General features: G+C 40.1%; 1 protein-coding gene across 1 annotated transcript; it reads right to left on the reverse strand.

Moving 5' to 3' along the window:
- Positions 1-252: 252 nt before the first annotated feature.
- TXNRD3 (thioredoxin reductase 3) lies at positions 253-16515 on the reverse strand. Its single transcript, XM_056501374.1, has 16 exons — positions 16112-16515; positions 10684-10744; positions 9017-9126; positions 8725-8838; positions 8040-8112; positions 7069-7188; positions 6525-6667; positions 5040-5155; positions 4707-4932; positions 4387-4479; positions 3887-3963; positions 3196-3352; positions 2894-3001; positions 1933-2028; positions 1588-1722; positions 253-1469 (listed from the first exon to the last, which is right to left on the reverse strand). The coding sequence occupies exons 1-16, from the start codon at positions 16235-16237 to the stop codon at positions 1407-1409; spliced, it is 1818 nt and encodes a 605-aa protein (XP_056357349.1). The 5' UTR covers positions 16238-16515; the 3' UTR covers positions 253-1406.
- Between the last annotated feature and the right edge of the window lie 203 nt (positions 16516-16718).

Genomic DNA, 16718 nt, shown 5'->3' on the forward strand with positions numbered 1-16718 from the left:
GTATTCAGAAATAGTATAAAACTGTTCTTCCAAGTTTGAACTTGCCTAAGTTCAATTCTGCATACCTGAAGAAAAGCACGTTTGCTATCTTGAGCAAGGCCCCCAGGGATTACAAGACAATTTGTTTCTCCATTTAAAAGATTACAATATGCACAAATCCATAGAGGTTTTAGTACTGTATAGGATACACAACATAACTGAAGCCAAATAAAGTCTCAGGCAACATAAACCACGAGGTCAGACACCACAGAGTGTTGTATGCATTGTTTATTGAACTTCAAATTCCACAGTAGGTCACAGATTAAATAGTTAAAAACTGGTCACTATCATACAATGTTCAGAACAGTCTTTCAAAACACCTCTTTGGACAAAACTAAAAGCCAGATTCAAGCACAATTCCCCCAGGACAGAATGCTAGGGGTGGAAGAAAGCTTCAAAGTACTGACAGTACACAACACTACACAAACACAGCAGGTCATTGCCCTGGGCTGCCACATGATTCAGAGCAGCTCTGTACAACACCTGCCTCCATGGGCAGACACCTACTGTGTTAGTGGGACAGTCTGCTTCTCCAGGACTTCAGCATTCTATACAACAGCACTGACAATTCTGGCTTCTGTGAGGTTTTAAGTTACAGAGATGAAACCAGACATAAGCAAATTGACATGGTCTTGCCCTTACGTTCTTTAGCCCTGACACACAAGAATGTCTACACCTCAAATTTTGATTTTAAACACATGATGTCACCTGAGGTCAAAAATCTGTGAATGTGAACAACAGTGGTGTCTTAAGTTACTTACTCTGATGTTTTAGACTGATTGGGATGGGAGACTAGTGCTTGAACTGCACTGCTCAACACTGCACTCTATTTATGCCATCTTGGCTCAACTGAACATACAATTAAGTATAACAAAATGCATCAAAAAGATAAATCAGTCAACTGTAAACTGTTGGCAAGTATCACTCAATTATATGTTTGTCTTCTATTTCAAGCATTTGTACAAGACACTGGAACTAGAAGCATTAGCTTTAATTTGTGCAATGTAAGAATTTCCTTCAGGAGGAGTTCAGTCATTGACTAGACAAGAGGCTCCCAGCCTTGCCTGGCAGCCATCAGTCACAGCTCACCTTGCAGGAAGGTTCCGAGCTATGACGTCAAGAAAGCACCGCAGTGCTAATTCCAGGCAAAGTCAGGATTTACAGTCCCAGATTTCCCTGCTGCATTACTGCTCCCATGTGAAACAACTCACGCTGAGGAAGCCTCTCCAAGGCACCACTCCCAGCTGCAGCACGTACAGTGGTACTGATGCAAAAGTTTACTTTGCTGCAAAGCACTTGGATGTATTAGAGCTTCCACAGGACCAAGAGTGCACAACATGGAAACATGTAAAACAGCAGGCTTAACCTCAGCAGCCCTTCTGAGTGATGTCCTGCCCAGAAGATTTGGTAATATCCATTGTAGTGAACACCTGCAAGAGACCAAAAGAAGAGTTTATTTACTGTTGCCTGCATCATCATCTACACGGATACTGATTTTCTCTTGGCAGAGCAGGTTTTAAATCAGGCTGTGCCTTCCCCCTTTCTTACCTCTGCACAAGTAGGATGGATACCAATTGTTTCATCAAGTAATTCTTTGGTGAGACCACATTTGATTGCAGCAGCAAAACCCTGGGTAACTTCACCAGCATTGGGTCCAAGAATATGCAGTCCTATCACACGATTCTTTAGAACAGATGAGAGAAAAACGTGAGTCAGTACCAGACAAAGTTTGACAAAACTTTAGTGTGTAACTCCCACTACACTAAAAATGTTATGCAAACAGGTCAACAGCAGAGTCTTTAAGAAAAAATTAACTACTTCAAATAAAGTAACTCTGCAGTTCTTTCCATTTCAAGAACACCCTCAGCATATCCATTCCAGCCTGCTACTTACATTGTCCTGTTTATTGCAGATAATCTTTGCATAACAGGTATTGTTATCTCTGCCTGGCACTGTCCATTCAAGTGGCCAGAACAAAGTGTGATAAACCTGGGAGGAAAACAAGAAAATGAGCATTAGAATTTCACTGATTCAGTAAGGCACAATTCTACTTTTTAGTATCTTTATTAATAGGTGGTTTGACATTTAACCCACTATATTCTTGTCTATAACAAACTAGACAAGAGTAATTTTTTCCTACTAAGCCAAGAGAGTCCATCCTCCAAAATTCAGCAGAGGAAGACTTGACTTCAACCATGCAGCTCTGATTTAAATACTTGATAAAAACAGCAACAGCTACCATATAGACTAGTTGCAAATCAAACTTTCAGAAAGATAAGTACAAAATTACTTACAGTTACTATAAGTTTAAACCTATTATGCAAAACAGTTAACAGCAGAAGCTCAATGTCAAGTGATTTTGAAAGATGCAAGGAATTAAACACAAGGCTTGCAAGCAGCTTCAACATAACTCCTCAGAGATGTGCCAGAAATTACCATAAAATGGGGAAGTTATACCCAATACTCTTATAGACATATGTTAAGGTCAGCAAAAAATAAATTCACAATTCAAGTACAGTGAACCAGCAGAAAATAGTTCATCCCAGGAGTTTCGTACACTTCAGCAATAAAATACTAATTGATGACAACAAAACTCCTACAACCCAAGTCTGGCCTCCTGAAGTCAAATGATTCTCAGCCACCTGTAAATAGTTATGCACAATTCTAATGACATTAAGTCCAGTCCTGGGTTTCTGTGAGTCCAGTACCTTGCTGGCCAGATGAAAACACAGCCACAACAGTTCTACCCATTTAAACTTCTAATCTTGTTAACACTATGCCTTGAGAATAAAGCATCAAGGCCCAAGAAAAACACCCTCAAGCTACAAGTTAATTGACTCTTGGGTGTTCTTACCTCCAAGTTTTGTTTTCCATATACATCTATGGCTTTTTCTTCAGGATACCCACAGCTGCCATACTCTAAAGGAGTAAACACTGTTGTTGGTACATTGATATAGTCACACTAAAAATGAAAATAAAAAATCATATTTAGACTATGCAAGTTCTACACAGCATATAACAAAGTTACATAAGAACTTTTCTACTTAACAGAACACTTGCAGAGCTCACAGACAAGTGGATAAGTTAACTCATATTACTGCAAATTTAAGGCAAAAAGCATAGAATTAAGTTGAAGTTGTATGCTTATAGCTTTACCTTTCTGGAACTACCCCCATACAGCCTTTGGGCCAGCAGCCTCCCTGCCTGAATGGCAACTGGAGTAAGTTCAAGCTTTCCTTCCAAGATATCCCCAATTGCATAAACATAAGGCACATTGGTTTGCTCTTCATCATTTACAGGGACTTTCCCATTCCTTTAAAACAAACAGAAGACCACAGAATTCAGCATCACAACTTTCCTCAGATCTCTGCAAAATACAGGGGAGAAACTCTATTCTAACTACTGAGCTCATTTCATTAAATATACTTAGGCTTTTTTTACTTCAACTGCAAACTTCAGAGCATCAGTCACCCTGAACTCTGACACACAGCTGTAGTCTGTATTCAGTGGGCCAGTTCTGACATGAACAACAGTGCCTGGCTGATGACAGATGCTCAGACATCTTTGGGCTCAATCTTTCACCTGATTATTATACAGCTTTATGCTTGCAGCACAACGACCAACGAGTACGTATTCACTCAGAATAATTGATCATAAAGTACATACTATAGAAATTATGTTAATGGACAACTGCACTCAAATTCAGGTCAAAAAAGGTTTCAAAAGGTTCACATAATTGCCATACATAACAGTGAGAATTTAAAGAACATCAGTACCCTGAGGTATTTTTACAGAGATAAAAAAAATCCTTGCATTCAGTGGTTTTAGGGAGTTCAGCAATACTCACTTCTCATTGATTTTGACACCAATTGTCTGTAAACCAATATTCCTGGTACATGCATCACGACCAATGGCTAGCAAAACCTAAAAAAACCCAAAATTAAATGCAATAACTTTATGCAAGACAAGTTTAAAATAAGATTTTCCTCAGTCTTTTGGTGAAAAAATGGAAGCATATGAATAATATGACTTCCAAATCGTTCTTTCCAAAATTTGAAAGAGCCACAAACAACTTTCTTCCATGTACAGTGTTTCAGAGATGCAACAAACAGAAAAGCCAAACCAAAAACAGAAACAACCACACTGTTTATATGAACTAACTTCCAGGCACAAAAAGTTTCACCCATTTTGCTAATAGCATTCAACTAACGACAAATACTGAAATTTCACTTTTTTTTCCCCTGCCAGCAATTTACATGAACAACTTTTTAAATTGTTCAAGAAAAAGTATTTCAATATTTTTCATGTGCATCTATAGCCATTTATTTCAAATCCAGAAATGCTTACAGTGTTATATTCTTCTTCAAGGATTTCTGGTCCCTCAGTAGACTTTGCTGTCACTTTCAGTCTTCCTGGCATTCCTTGTTCCAGCTGCTCAACCTGTGTAAATTATTGTAAGCTCAGAATGACCTGAAGCAGCAAAGCTCATTTCCATTGTCATTCAAGCACTGACCTACTAATCTATCATTAAGCAGTAAAAAAAGCTCAGTCTCATAAAACATTTATTTCTGCATAGAGCCAAAGCCTTCCCAGACAACACCTGCATTTCACATGTACAGTTTAAAGTAATGATGTGTTAAGAGAAGAACGCTGAAGGAAGCACTTGCCTGAACAGGTACAAACTTCCTGATGAACTTCACACCGTGTGTTTCCATGTAGGCACCGACTCTTTCTGCCATTTCTTGGTCAAAACCCCGCAGAAGAATGGACCTCACCATCACTGTGACATCCAGGCCCAGGCCAGCCAGAAACCCTGCACACTCCAGAGCCACGTAGGAAGCACCCACAACCAGAGTCTTGCCAGGGCAGTAAGGCAGGGAGAAGAGGTCATCACTGAAAAGAGAAGGAGTCTAAGTTACAAGGTTCTTCCAACACAAGCTTGTTTGTCTTGGCAAACAATAAAGCAGACAAGTTCAGTCTTCTGTGCCTTTTCACCTCACCTTGTAATGCAGAATTCTTTATCTCCAGGGATACCCAGGTATCTTGGCCTTTCTCCTGTTGCCACGACAAAAGTCTCTGCTGTGTGATAGGTTACTTGTCCTTTTCTGTTAGTTGCCTGTTGATGAAGGCACAGTTAAGACAGACATTTTCATATGCTTTAAGATAAAAGCTATGCAATCCTTTCCTGAATTATTTCCTGAATAAGCAGTTGGAAACAAACTAGAGATGCCATGCAGGTCACTGAAGACCAACAGGTTTAAATCACAGACTATCAGGCTTTTCTTCCATTAGATCACTTAAAAACCCTTACTCTGAATCCTGCCCATTTTAACTACTGATTTAGATTGAATTATTCATAACAATTTGACTTCTGAGTTATAAAAAGTCACAACAAATTAAGACAATCCCCTTATCCCCCCCAGTAAAAGGCCAACACAATGAGAGGGACAGCATAACATAAATTAGTTCTTAGGCTAATGTAAAAATTAAAAAAAAAAATTAAAAAGCTAAGTAGTTACATGATTTCAGTTCAGAGTGCCTAAGACTCAACCTTCCATAAATTCTAACTAATTTGACCTCTAGAGACCCTTGATCTTTGGAAATTTCATCTTGCCATCTCTCCCAAAATCTGACCTTCATTCTTGCTCTTTGTTAGTTTTCGATCACAGATGAAAGAAAATTTTCTCCCCATTGAGTCAACAGGTAATTCAGGTTGGAAGGGATCTCAGGAGGTCATCTAGTCCAGCCTCCTGCTGGGAAGTCTCTCTTTCTACTTCATTTATTGATTAGGGACACTTAAGTGGCCTGGACACTTGAACAAGTGGCAGATGAGGTAAATTGAATTTACTATTGTCTTTCAGTCCCAGGCTCTGTTTAAAACATCAGTAATTCAGCCTTGATATTGAAAACAGACAATTACATCCCACTGAGTGCAACAGTTAACTTCAATATGCACTTCTAGGTTAACCTTGCTTCAGTATGATCAGTTACAGCAAGATTGCCAGAACAAGCTTTGTCTTGCAAAACTGACACTTTAATTTGTATGCTGATACAGCACAAGGTTCTAGCAGAGCTCTTATGCAAGCACTTAATCTAACTTTAATTTCTATAGCTTTTAAGCTTTAGTATGAGGATTTTCCAAGTCGCAAAATCATACATCTAGAGTTTCCTTTCTTTCCCTATCTCCTCACTCAGGCTGCTGAAATCAGTCATGAAGGTAGAAACTGAGACCATCTTCCTCTATTCTTACAAGACACAGGTTTACACATATCCACATCACTCTTGCATAACTAGGTTTGCAAACACAGTGGCAGGTACTAAAGTACAATAATTACTTTAATCAGTAACTTCACAAATGAGTTATTAACTTCAGTTGACCTAACTTGGCAATGTTAAGATAAAGCCTTTCTGGTGCTGAATTTTATAAGGCAGTTCTAGAACATGAGTTTTCCCCCCCAGCTAAGTATTTTAAATGCAGATCATACCTTAATTTTGTGTGGTTCCACGAATTCTCCATAAGAATTGAGGTATGTCACAGACTTCTCTCTCAAGGACACTCGATATCCCCAGTTTAAAGAACCAATGTAGTTCTGGATTGCTTCTACCATGACCTCCCAGTTGTGTTTAACTGAAACAAGACACTGATTTCATATTTAAAGAAATAAAAGTGCAATGTGTCCCTGAAGAAAAACTTAACTTAGCCATTGTACATCATGCTAAGAAAACACCATTATCAGTAATGAGGATACATATTAAGGTCTTGTTCTACTATGTTAATATTTATGTGACTTGTTACTATCTGAACTAAGCCCATTCTAGAAGTTCTGTCATTTATTTCCGTTAATACAGGGAACAAAGCACAATTAAATTTCAACCCCGAAGGTTTCTATGACTCAAGCCTTCTGATTCACCTAAGAAAGTTAGGTGAACTGAACTCTGCCTCTAATTTATTAAGTCCAAAGTACAAGAACAGTTGAGTTCAGTGTCTCATCTGTACAGTCTTGGTCTGCCCTCTGTGTTCTTACCAACCTTGTTCTTCATACTGCCACCCATATTTCCTTGAATCTTGGAGTGCCTGACCCAGAAGTGCTGCTTGATGCATCAGCTTCTTAGGAATGCAGCCTACATTTACACACGTGCCACCAAGTCCTAAGATGGAAAGAACCACATTATTGCTTCCATGAACAGAATTTACACTTTCTCTATCACATGCTTTGAATAATCACTCATATCACTCAGGGAGGTTTGCTGTAGTCATACCAGTAACATGAAATTTCTGTTGCAAGGGACATTTTAAATACAATGAACACACTAAGCTTGTATTTGGTTTAAGATGTTATTAGACTCACTGACCCAAGACAGGTACAGCATGTCAAACACAGAGCCTGGTTATTTACTCCACAAGGCTTCAGACTTCAGACAGGCTGTCAAGTAAGCAAGGCAAAAAGCCCAGAGTTCCTACAATTTAATATCATCTATAAGGTGGCATTGGAAATATGCCTGTGCTTGAAATACTATCTACAAGAGCACATTCATTCCTTGACTCCATAGAAGTTACACTGAAGTTCCTTACTCATTCTCAGTGCCAGTGGTCAGCAGCTATCCTTAATTAGGGAAAGGTGAGACATACATAGCCATGGAGACACTGCTCTAAAGGAAGCCTAGCAGTTGTCTACGAAACAGAACTGGATGAACTAAAAGGCAAAATATCCGCACAAACATTAGAATGTGAACAGGCACACACACACGACCCAGACATGGTTTGACAGTGATCAAAGCTAGAAAAAATTTTAACAAAGAACGGAGTTAGCAATGCCCAAAACAGAAATAACCATCTAGAAAAGCAGCAGGCATGGCAGGAAAATAACTCTTGTTATCTGTGTATCAGGATTACAAGAATTCAGCCTCAACTCCTAAGAACACAAATCCATAATATATAACATCTCAGTATGTATCACTGGTACTCAAACATCATCAAATAGAAGATAAAAAAAGCTTACCCCATGAGGTTCCAAGAGGTGTTGGAACAACATAATCTAACACCATTACTTTCTTTCCCAAGGCAGCAGCTTCCTATAAAAGATGGAGATGACCAGTCAGCATTACTGAACCAAGCAAGCTTGTCTACCCGTTCATGGTCATAATACACTTAGCACTAATAGAAGCTTTCCTTGCTACCCTTACTAGTCAGTCATTATCATATATGGCTCTTCTATCTTCTTCCCTAGACAAAAATTGAAATCCCCCAAGAACTGACTTTTTTCCAAACCTTGAATGGCTCCTTGCATGTTCAATGCTGCATCCAGACCCTCCTATACTGTCAAAAGCCATGGTGTGGAAAAGGTATGAGAAGGGCTCAGTAGCCTATGATTCTCTTCTACCTCACCTAAAGCAATATTTATGCTTTTAGCTCTCCTTTTGTTTCAGAAGGGCAGAACTGACTTGGCATGTTCACGGATGGAAAAGAGGGTGACAAAATGGAGACATTTCAATGGAGCACTACCATGATGTTTGGGGGCTAGAGCACACACCATATGAGAAGGCATAGTTAACATCAATTAACAAGTTGAACAGTAATACTCATCAAAATATAGACTGTTTTATACCAATATAATTAACTGAGAGAATAATTCTTGAAGCAGTTTCACATACCACCTGCTCTTTAATGCCATTTTCACATCATACCTTAGAACATGCAAGTCCACCTGAGCCACCACCAATAATAATGAGATCATATTCATAGGGCTCTGGAATTTGGTTGTCCCCAAGGAGTTTCTGCAGTGATCCATCCTGGTAAGCCTGAGAGAGAAAGAAAAAAATAATCAAATTAGCACACATTTCTGAGCAAATAACTGATAACATCGCCTCCTCTGACCGACGTCATCCAGTCTACTGGGTCACACAAAATTTAACTATGATCAAACAGCAAATTCACTCAGTCTTGCCTACTTCCAGCTGATTTTTAAAGCCATGGTACCTGATATGTGGCATCACAGCCACCAATGTGAGTTCCATTCACAAATACATTAGGCACTGTCCTCTGGTTGGTCATCTCTGCCAATACTTGCTGAATACTGGCTCCATCATCTAAGAATAAAAGAAATGTGTACATTATAAATAGATTTCAGGAACAGAGCAACTAGAACAACCTGAAGTATTAAAAGTTTGGACTGTGATATACTATAGGCCTGCCAAGACAACAATTTTACTATAAACACACAGTTTGTAGGTTTCCTGGACATAAGCAAGTCTTTAGAAACTACTTCTCAAGGGAGCAGGCTTAAATACAGAAATTAAATTGGTATTTCAAGGCACAATTCTACAGAAGGGAGTAACAGAGAAGTAGTACGAGTTTAGTTCTTATACTTCAAGCATTTTTATCTGTCTCTGACAGTGTCACATTTGATACTACACAAAAATTCTTTTCCAGTTATCAGAGATGATCACATCTTTTCTTTCATGAGACCTATTTTATTTTGGAGTATATTCTGTGCACAGGCATATAATTTTGCCCAGCAGCTTTGTATTATGAGATGATGGGTAAGGGAAGTATGAACATGCTTTTCTACTTACCCTAAAGCTACCTTCCTACTTTTTCTACCCACCACACTGTCAGAAACTTTCTAATTTTGAAATTATCATTGCTTGACCTGACTGTCATCTGAATCATCAGCACCTACACACAGGCTCAATTTGGATCTCTCGGCAGTAAATCTGGGACTGGGACTTTACAGTAATCACTTTGACTAAACTCTTTTCATTCTAAGATTGTATCTATTTAGCATCAGTAATCAGAGCAATGGCAAGGGAAATATATTATTAATTAGAAGTAATTCCAGGAAAAAAAAAGGCTGTGCATTGTACTTTACATATATTGAGCTATAATTAATTCACAATATGACAACTTGAATAAGAAGTAAAAGTAACTAAGAAGAGAGGAATAAAAGCTACATTTCTACCAAACATTGCTTAGGAAAAAAAGAAAGGCATTAGAACTTTAAAAAAAGCATTGAAAACTTTAATTTTGTACAGAAAAAAATAAATAATAGACACTTAACAGCTTACCAAAAATGCATTTAAGAGCTTAGGAAGAACCATATAAGAAACTATTTTTTCCTAAAACTACATTAAAAGCTACATGCATTATGTCCATATACAGATAAGGCACTGCACATGTCTTAAAACTAAAACAGCTGTGACTTTAAGGGAAAAAACAACTTGAAACTAGCAGCAGCCAAGTTACTGGAATCTACCCTTCCTTCCAGTGACTCAGCACCTTTCCCAAAGAAGGTCACCCATAGACCAAGTCAAATATTAACAGTTCATCTCAAGCCACAAGAGAACCAGAAATAGGAAAAAAACCCCAGGCTTTCCCTTCAGAAATCATAGCTCCTTGGAGAGAAATCAGATCTCACATCTTCTATCACCTATAGATTTTTACAGAGTCAAAGCCTTCAGTTATATTAAAAACAAATCCTGTATAAAATCCACATTAAAGCCTATTCGCCTTTATCTCTGCATATATTAAAACGTATTTTACTTGTTTCACACATTCCCCAATTAGTTCAAGACAGCTTAAGGAAGTCACTCATTTTTAGTTACATGAAGCAGCAGAAGGTGATACATTTTTTTTCTCCTACTCACCAGTTACATCCAGCTCCAGAGCATAGTACTCCACACGCATGGAGCGGAAGAGTTCCTTCACCTGCAACAGGAACAGACAGTGCAAGGCTTCCTCACTCAGGGTAAAACTCCACTGCTGGACACACACAGCAGACCTCTAAGGCTCATTACTGTGCTCTGAGGCACAGGCTCCACTCAGCTCTGGCAGTTTGGCACTTCTATGCTTTGTGTGTTCCTCACATAAGCCAGAGCATTTAACCTTCCAATACAAGTCCCATTACCTTAAGAAAAAGCTTCTAGATACAATTTGCTTAGCTGCTGACTTCCAAAGCCATGGAAGTGACTGCCATATAAAACACAGAGATAAAGCAGCAGCAAGATTCTTTGGTAATACTAAGAAAAAAAAACAAAAAAAAAAAAAGGAAGGGAAAAAAGGGAGTAGATGATAACATGTAAAACAAAACACTGTCAAGGAAATTTAAAAAAAAAAAAAGAACATTATAAAAAGCTGCAGAAGGAAGTAATGCTTTCCAAATGTACCCAGCACTCAGCTGGGTGTTTTTGTAACCTCAGTTCTGGATGGACAAAGTGTACCATTACCTGATTGAAATCGGGCAGCCTTTTAGAAACAAGGATTTCTAAAGTAACATTTTTTGTTAAACTAGCATGTGAAAACAGCTCTAGCAAGAATCACTGAATGCCTGTAGGATGGACCCACTTGCTAGCATGGAGTCTGAACATTTTTCAACCATCTTTCTGACAAACCTCAAATTTATTGAAAGAGCTTCACTAAGAGTATATTGAGTCACATCTACTAAGTTTAAAGATGTCTAGCACATGAGTAATAAAATGTTCTTAATATTACTCTGATTCACACTGTTACTATGCTGAATACCAAGTATTCCAGTGTTTTCTGATTAAATTTCAGCTTTATGCAGACAAATGAGAAATTTTGCATTCCGTACCAGCTACAAATTAAGTTTCTCACCACATCATATATAAACTGTAATATTCAAGAAAAAGCTTTGCCTCTGTAATTGATTATATTGCTTCTACAGCTTTAGAATAGTGGAAGTTATAAGGGACCTTTTTGTCTGCATGAACTTCCATCTCAAAGCAGAGCCAAATGTGAAGGCTGATGACATTGCTCAAGCACTGGCCTCTCATTTGGAATATCCACAAGGACAGAGACCTGGGCTGGCTCAACGTTTGACCATCCTCACATAAAGAACTTCCATTTTATCCCATTGGAGAGTCTGTCATTGCAACTTATGTTTGTTGGTTCTCCTTTCACTCTGCAACTCGAATAACAGTCTGGTTGTCTTCCCACTTGTCAGCTGAAGGCAGCAACTAAAACCTTGAACTTATCAAGGTTCAACAAATCGAGCTCCTCCTTCACACATTCGGGGTGTGTGAGACTCCAGTCCTCTAACCATCCAAATGATCCTTGATATTTTTTGTCCTAAGCTCACCATTACTCTCAGGCTTGTCTCATAAATGATTATGGCTAAAGGCAGAATGAAAGGGAACCTGCAGTGGAACCACTCCAGACCTCCTGCTCTGCATCTGCTGTTACAAATCCCAAGCTAAATGTCATGAAAGATCTAGAAAGAAAAGCTTAAAGTGATTGCTACTAGGAAGTATTAAGAATACAGAGGCAAATCAGAAAATTAGCTGCTTGGCTGCTGTTTAGTTTGCAGCAAAGCAGCAGAGTAACAGGCAAGTGTTCATTAGTTTTTGTTTTCTTTTTTAAAAAATTCTGCCAAAACATTGCAACAGCCCCTGGCAGGAGGGAGGACAGAATATTACTAAACCAAGAAAGATTACACTCAAGAAAGGACAGATTTAAGGCATTTAGACCACCTTTACTCTTTACTGAAGATACTCAGAAAGAAAAAATACCAGACAAATGTCAGCATCCTAATTAGAGGTAACTATTTCACTTTACACTTATGAACAAATCATACTTGTGTTGTGCTAATGCAACTGAAAGAAGGATCATAGCAAGCACATGAGCAGTTACAAAATCTTCAATGCAGGCAAGAGATGATAGATTACCTCACTTTGGAGAAGGAAATGATTAGGAGGAGTAGAAAGATAACACACTAATCATGAGTAATATCTAGATAACCTGAACAGGAAATGATTTCTCAGAAATACTCACTGGAGCACTCAGTAGTAACTGCATTTACCAGAAAACAATTTTGAAATTAAAAGGAAGTAAACTTCCCTAGGGAACACACAACCAGAAAGCTTGTTGTAAAGCTTACAAAGTTGTAAAGCTTACAAAGTCATTGGAAAAGCCAAAATTAAAATGAGATCAAAGGAGTTATTAGACCAATTAATGAAAAAGAAGATCCACTGAAAACTTTGAACCCAATAAAACTAATATAGATTCAGGTCAAGAAATTCCTGTGTCACACACACCACTGGAAACTTCAGCAGTTTCATTCACGGAGATTTTCTTCCTTGTACCCCAAAGCCAAAACTGTAATTTCTCCAAATGTTTGGGATGAGATATAAGGCTGCAGGGTCACTGCTCATTTACTTCCCTTTTTACCAATGCAATGGCCTCAGCTACATACTAAATCCCTTCAGTTTTCACAAGAAGTGATGGACTAGAAATACTTCCAAACATTATTAAACAACAGATAATTCCTCTAAAACCAAGAAATTGGTTCAACTTCAGGAAATTCTTCCCAGAGACACTTCCTGTCACTAGGATAGTTAAGCAAGTTTGAAATAAGCTTTATACCATAAAATAATAAAAGTATGTCCTAGATCTGCTTTTTCAAGTATCAGCTAACACCCCATAATAGCTACAGCTGAATTGGCCAGAACCGCCTGAGGATAGAGAATGTAATCTGTAATAGAATAAAATATAACTAAAATAACCAGTAACTTCTATGCAATCACAGCTGTTGCTCTTAAAATTTCAATGTATCACAATGTTCAGCCTTGCCATTTTTTCATTCTAAACCACTATGTTTTCCTCATGCATTTCTATCTTTCTTATTATCTTTTCTGGTTGCTAAGAAATTGAAGACACAGCCAGGTTAAGTTATGACAAGGAAGTAATTCTACCACCACCCCCTCTCCACCACTGCCCTGTTAAAGCAGTCGAACAACAAATTGCATTTGCAGAAGGACAACAGCACAATTGCCAAGTCATGCTATTAGCTAACCTGAATACAATCACCTACTTAATTCACTTAGGGAATTTATTTGCAGTTCTGTTGCTGAAGAAAAGTGTAATTTCAATTTTCTTTTAGCATGGCTACCTCCATTTGAAACAGAGAATTCTTTCCCCAAATTAGGTCCTTTCAGAGCATGAGCACTAAACATCTTTAGTTTTTCAAGTAATCCTACCAAAAGCACATTGCTGACAACCATATACATTAAATACAATACAATGCACACTATTTGTATCTGTCTAAGAACTCAGAAATGTGCGATTACAGCCTAAATACCCAACCTGTAACTACACTTTCAAATTATATCCACTTCATTAATTCTATAGACTGGATCAGCTAACAAGAATCCTGCATTACCCATTGTTTTCCTATTCCTTTCACTAGTTTCTAAGTCTTTGGTAGGAGGAATTGTTAATACCCTTAGTGTTACAGATACTCCTTTGTTTTATCACTTGATTTCTCATGTGAAGCTTCCTTCTTCCATAAACTTTATTCTTCTAATTCTCTATCTGCAATCTATACCCCTTCTCCACATTTTCTTTGTTATATTACCTTTCTCTTCTGTTCCAAACAGGAAAATAAGCCAAGCAGGCTACCAGGGCAGTCAGCTCTGCTTCCCCCAGCCTTATTTATGACCTGTTTCTTCATAAAAATTCATGCAGTGTTCTTCAACCCCCCTTCCCAGAAAGGGCCATGACAGAAGGCCCTCTTACTCCTTGTATTCATTCTTCCCCTTTGCAAGACAATAAGGAGAACATTCTTCATATCTGATTGCCTCCCTGAAGCAAGCCATCTGCCTAATGGAGAAGCTACGAACAAATGCAGGAAAGAACAACCTGGAATTTAATTACTGGACTAAAATCAAGTGTTTTCTTCCCTTCTTGTCGTAGTCTAGATCCTCTGCAACACCACAAACAGATGAAGGAAAAAGGCACATGGTTTAAAAAGCTTCCGTGCCATCATGTGATCTCAAACTCACTGAACCGAGTGCCATGAGCATCAGCATTTACAATCACAAGTGTTAAAAGCACACAGAGCAATACTGACAGGCATGACTAACTATTTCTCAATGGGAAACTCTGAAGTTCCCAAGAAATTATTTCTCCTCAGCAAAAGATAACACTTTTGTCAACTGGACTAGACTGGAGCAAGACTCCAACTCTTCATTTACTGAAAGTTAGAGTAAGTTGTTAAGAAGGATTTGAGCTATGTACTATGCTCTACTACCTGCCAAAAGGTTCTTAGAAGGCATTGGTTTGGTTGATCCTCCCAAAAACAGAAGTTTCCTTTCTCAAAACCTCAATTAAGTTGCAAGTGAGATAGGATAAGTTACGTTTTCTGCAAGGGGGTCATAGTATCTCTTTCCTCCCCAGTTCCCAGAACTAAACCTAACCTAGAAGTGGGAGTGAGGCTTCTGAGTATTTTCCTGGCTATCAGTTCTATTGAGGAACACCAGGACTTGATTCAACAGTTCCAATTATGTTCTTCCTACCATGGCCATAACAAATATGGTAGTGTGAGCTTTAAATAAAATTTCATAACATACCTTTTGTAAAGAAAGCCAAGGCCTACAAATCCTCAGATCTTGTGTGAACTATGACCAGTTTGTTGGTATCATAAATGGTATCTAATGAAGGCCATGAGTTTTTTAATGAGTTTGGCTTACTAGTTATAGCCAGCCTGTGACACTGATGCACAATCAGGACTAAAAAGGTATTTTTCTCTAAACATCCCATTAACCAGGAGTGCTCTTCTCTACTTTTAAACACACACTGCAGCCAGGATTTAAAACTTACACACTTGCTACTGAATCAACCTTCCTTAAATTTAGAAAGGGAAGAAAACTTGACTCATCCCTCCCGTGGCGAGCAACTTTGTCCAAGCCGAACACCAACGTGGTACCCAAATTTCCAGCGAGAAAGGAACACAGGCAGCACCCTGAGCTTTGAACAGCTGTAGAGCTGAGGAACAAGCAGCTGTGCAGAACTCCCAGCGTGGCAAAGGGAAAGAACTACCACGATCCACACGGATCTTCGCCGGGTTTCAAGCCTGGCACGTGGTGCTGGAGCGGGACGGACACAGCGTCCCTTCAGCACGCTCCAAGGCCCGCAGGTGCCCTTCCCGCACCGCCCCCCTCAGCCCCGCTGCCTGCGCCCTGCCCGGGCCGAGCGGGGCCCGCGGGCACAGCTCTGCCCAGGTACCCTCCAGGGGAGGGCCGGGGCACCGCGCCGAGCGGGCTCTCGCCGCCGCCTCACCTTGTTGCAGTAGGGGCAGTAGCTCTTGCTGAAGATCATGACGCGGTGGGAGGCGATGAGGGTCTGCACGCGGAGCTTCAGCCCGTCCCAGTCCGGCAGCCGGGTCTGTCCCGGCGGCGGCGCCATGGCGGTAGCGGCGCCCTCCCCGCGGCGGCCGCGCTGACCCTCAGCCCCGGCCGCGCCCGCCCCTTCCGCAGCGGGCAGCGTGACGGGCCGGGCCGGCCTATTCCGAGAGAGAGGGGGGGACAGCGGGCCTAGGAGGGCGCTTCGCCCTGCATTTCAGCCACAAGCACTATGAATCGTTGTAAAACAATAAAAAGTCTTTTATACCACAGAAAAAAGTGTCACTCTCTACCTAAAGGCTATGTAGAGAAGGACAAACGTGCGCTGTTTAAGCCTGTCTCCCCTGTGCGAGGGGGCGCGCAGTGAGCAAGCAGGAGGCGGGCGGGAGCGCGCATGGGCGGCGGGAGGGCGGCGCCGGGCGGGGCGCGGGGCGGGGCGGGCGGTGCCGCCTCAGAGCCCGCCCGGCCCGTCTGAGGGCGGACAGAGCCGGGGGTGGGCTCCGGGCTGTTCTTTTCCTCCTCACCGAGCTGGCTGCGATTGCTGC

This window comes from Oenanthe melanoleuca, chromosome 12 (assembly GCF_029582105.1).
Source record: "Oenanthe melanoleuca isolate GR-GAL-2019-014 chromosome 12, OMel1.0, whole genome shotgun sequence".
NCBI classification, from domain to species: Eukaryota; Metazoa; Chordata; class Aves; order Passeriformes; family Muscicapidae; genus Oenanthe; species Oenanthe melanoleuca.

Coding starts and splice junctions, on each gene's coding strand:
- TXNRD3 (XM_056501374.1), bottom strand. CDS start 16,237: ATGGCGCCGCCGCCGGGACAGACCCGGCTGCCGGACTGGGACGGGCTG. Junction 9,127..10,683: donor TCTGGAGCTGGATGTAACTG/GTGAGTAGGAGA, acceptor TTTTATTCTTAG/ATGATGGAGCCAGTATTCAG. Junction 4,933..5,039: donor AAAGAATTCTGCATTACAAG/GTGAGGTGAAAA, acceptor TTCTCTTTTCAG/TGATGACCTCTTCTCCCTGC.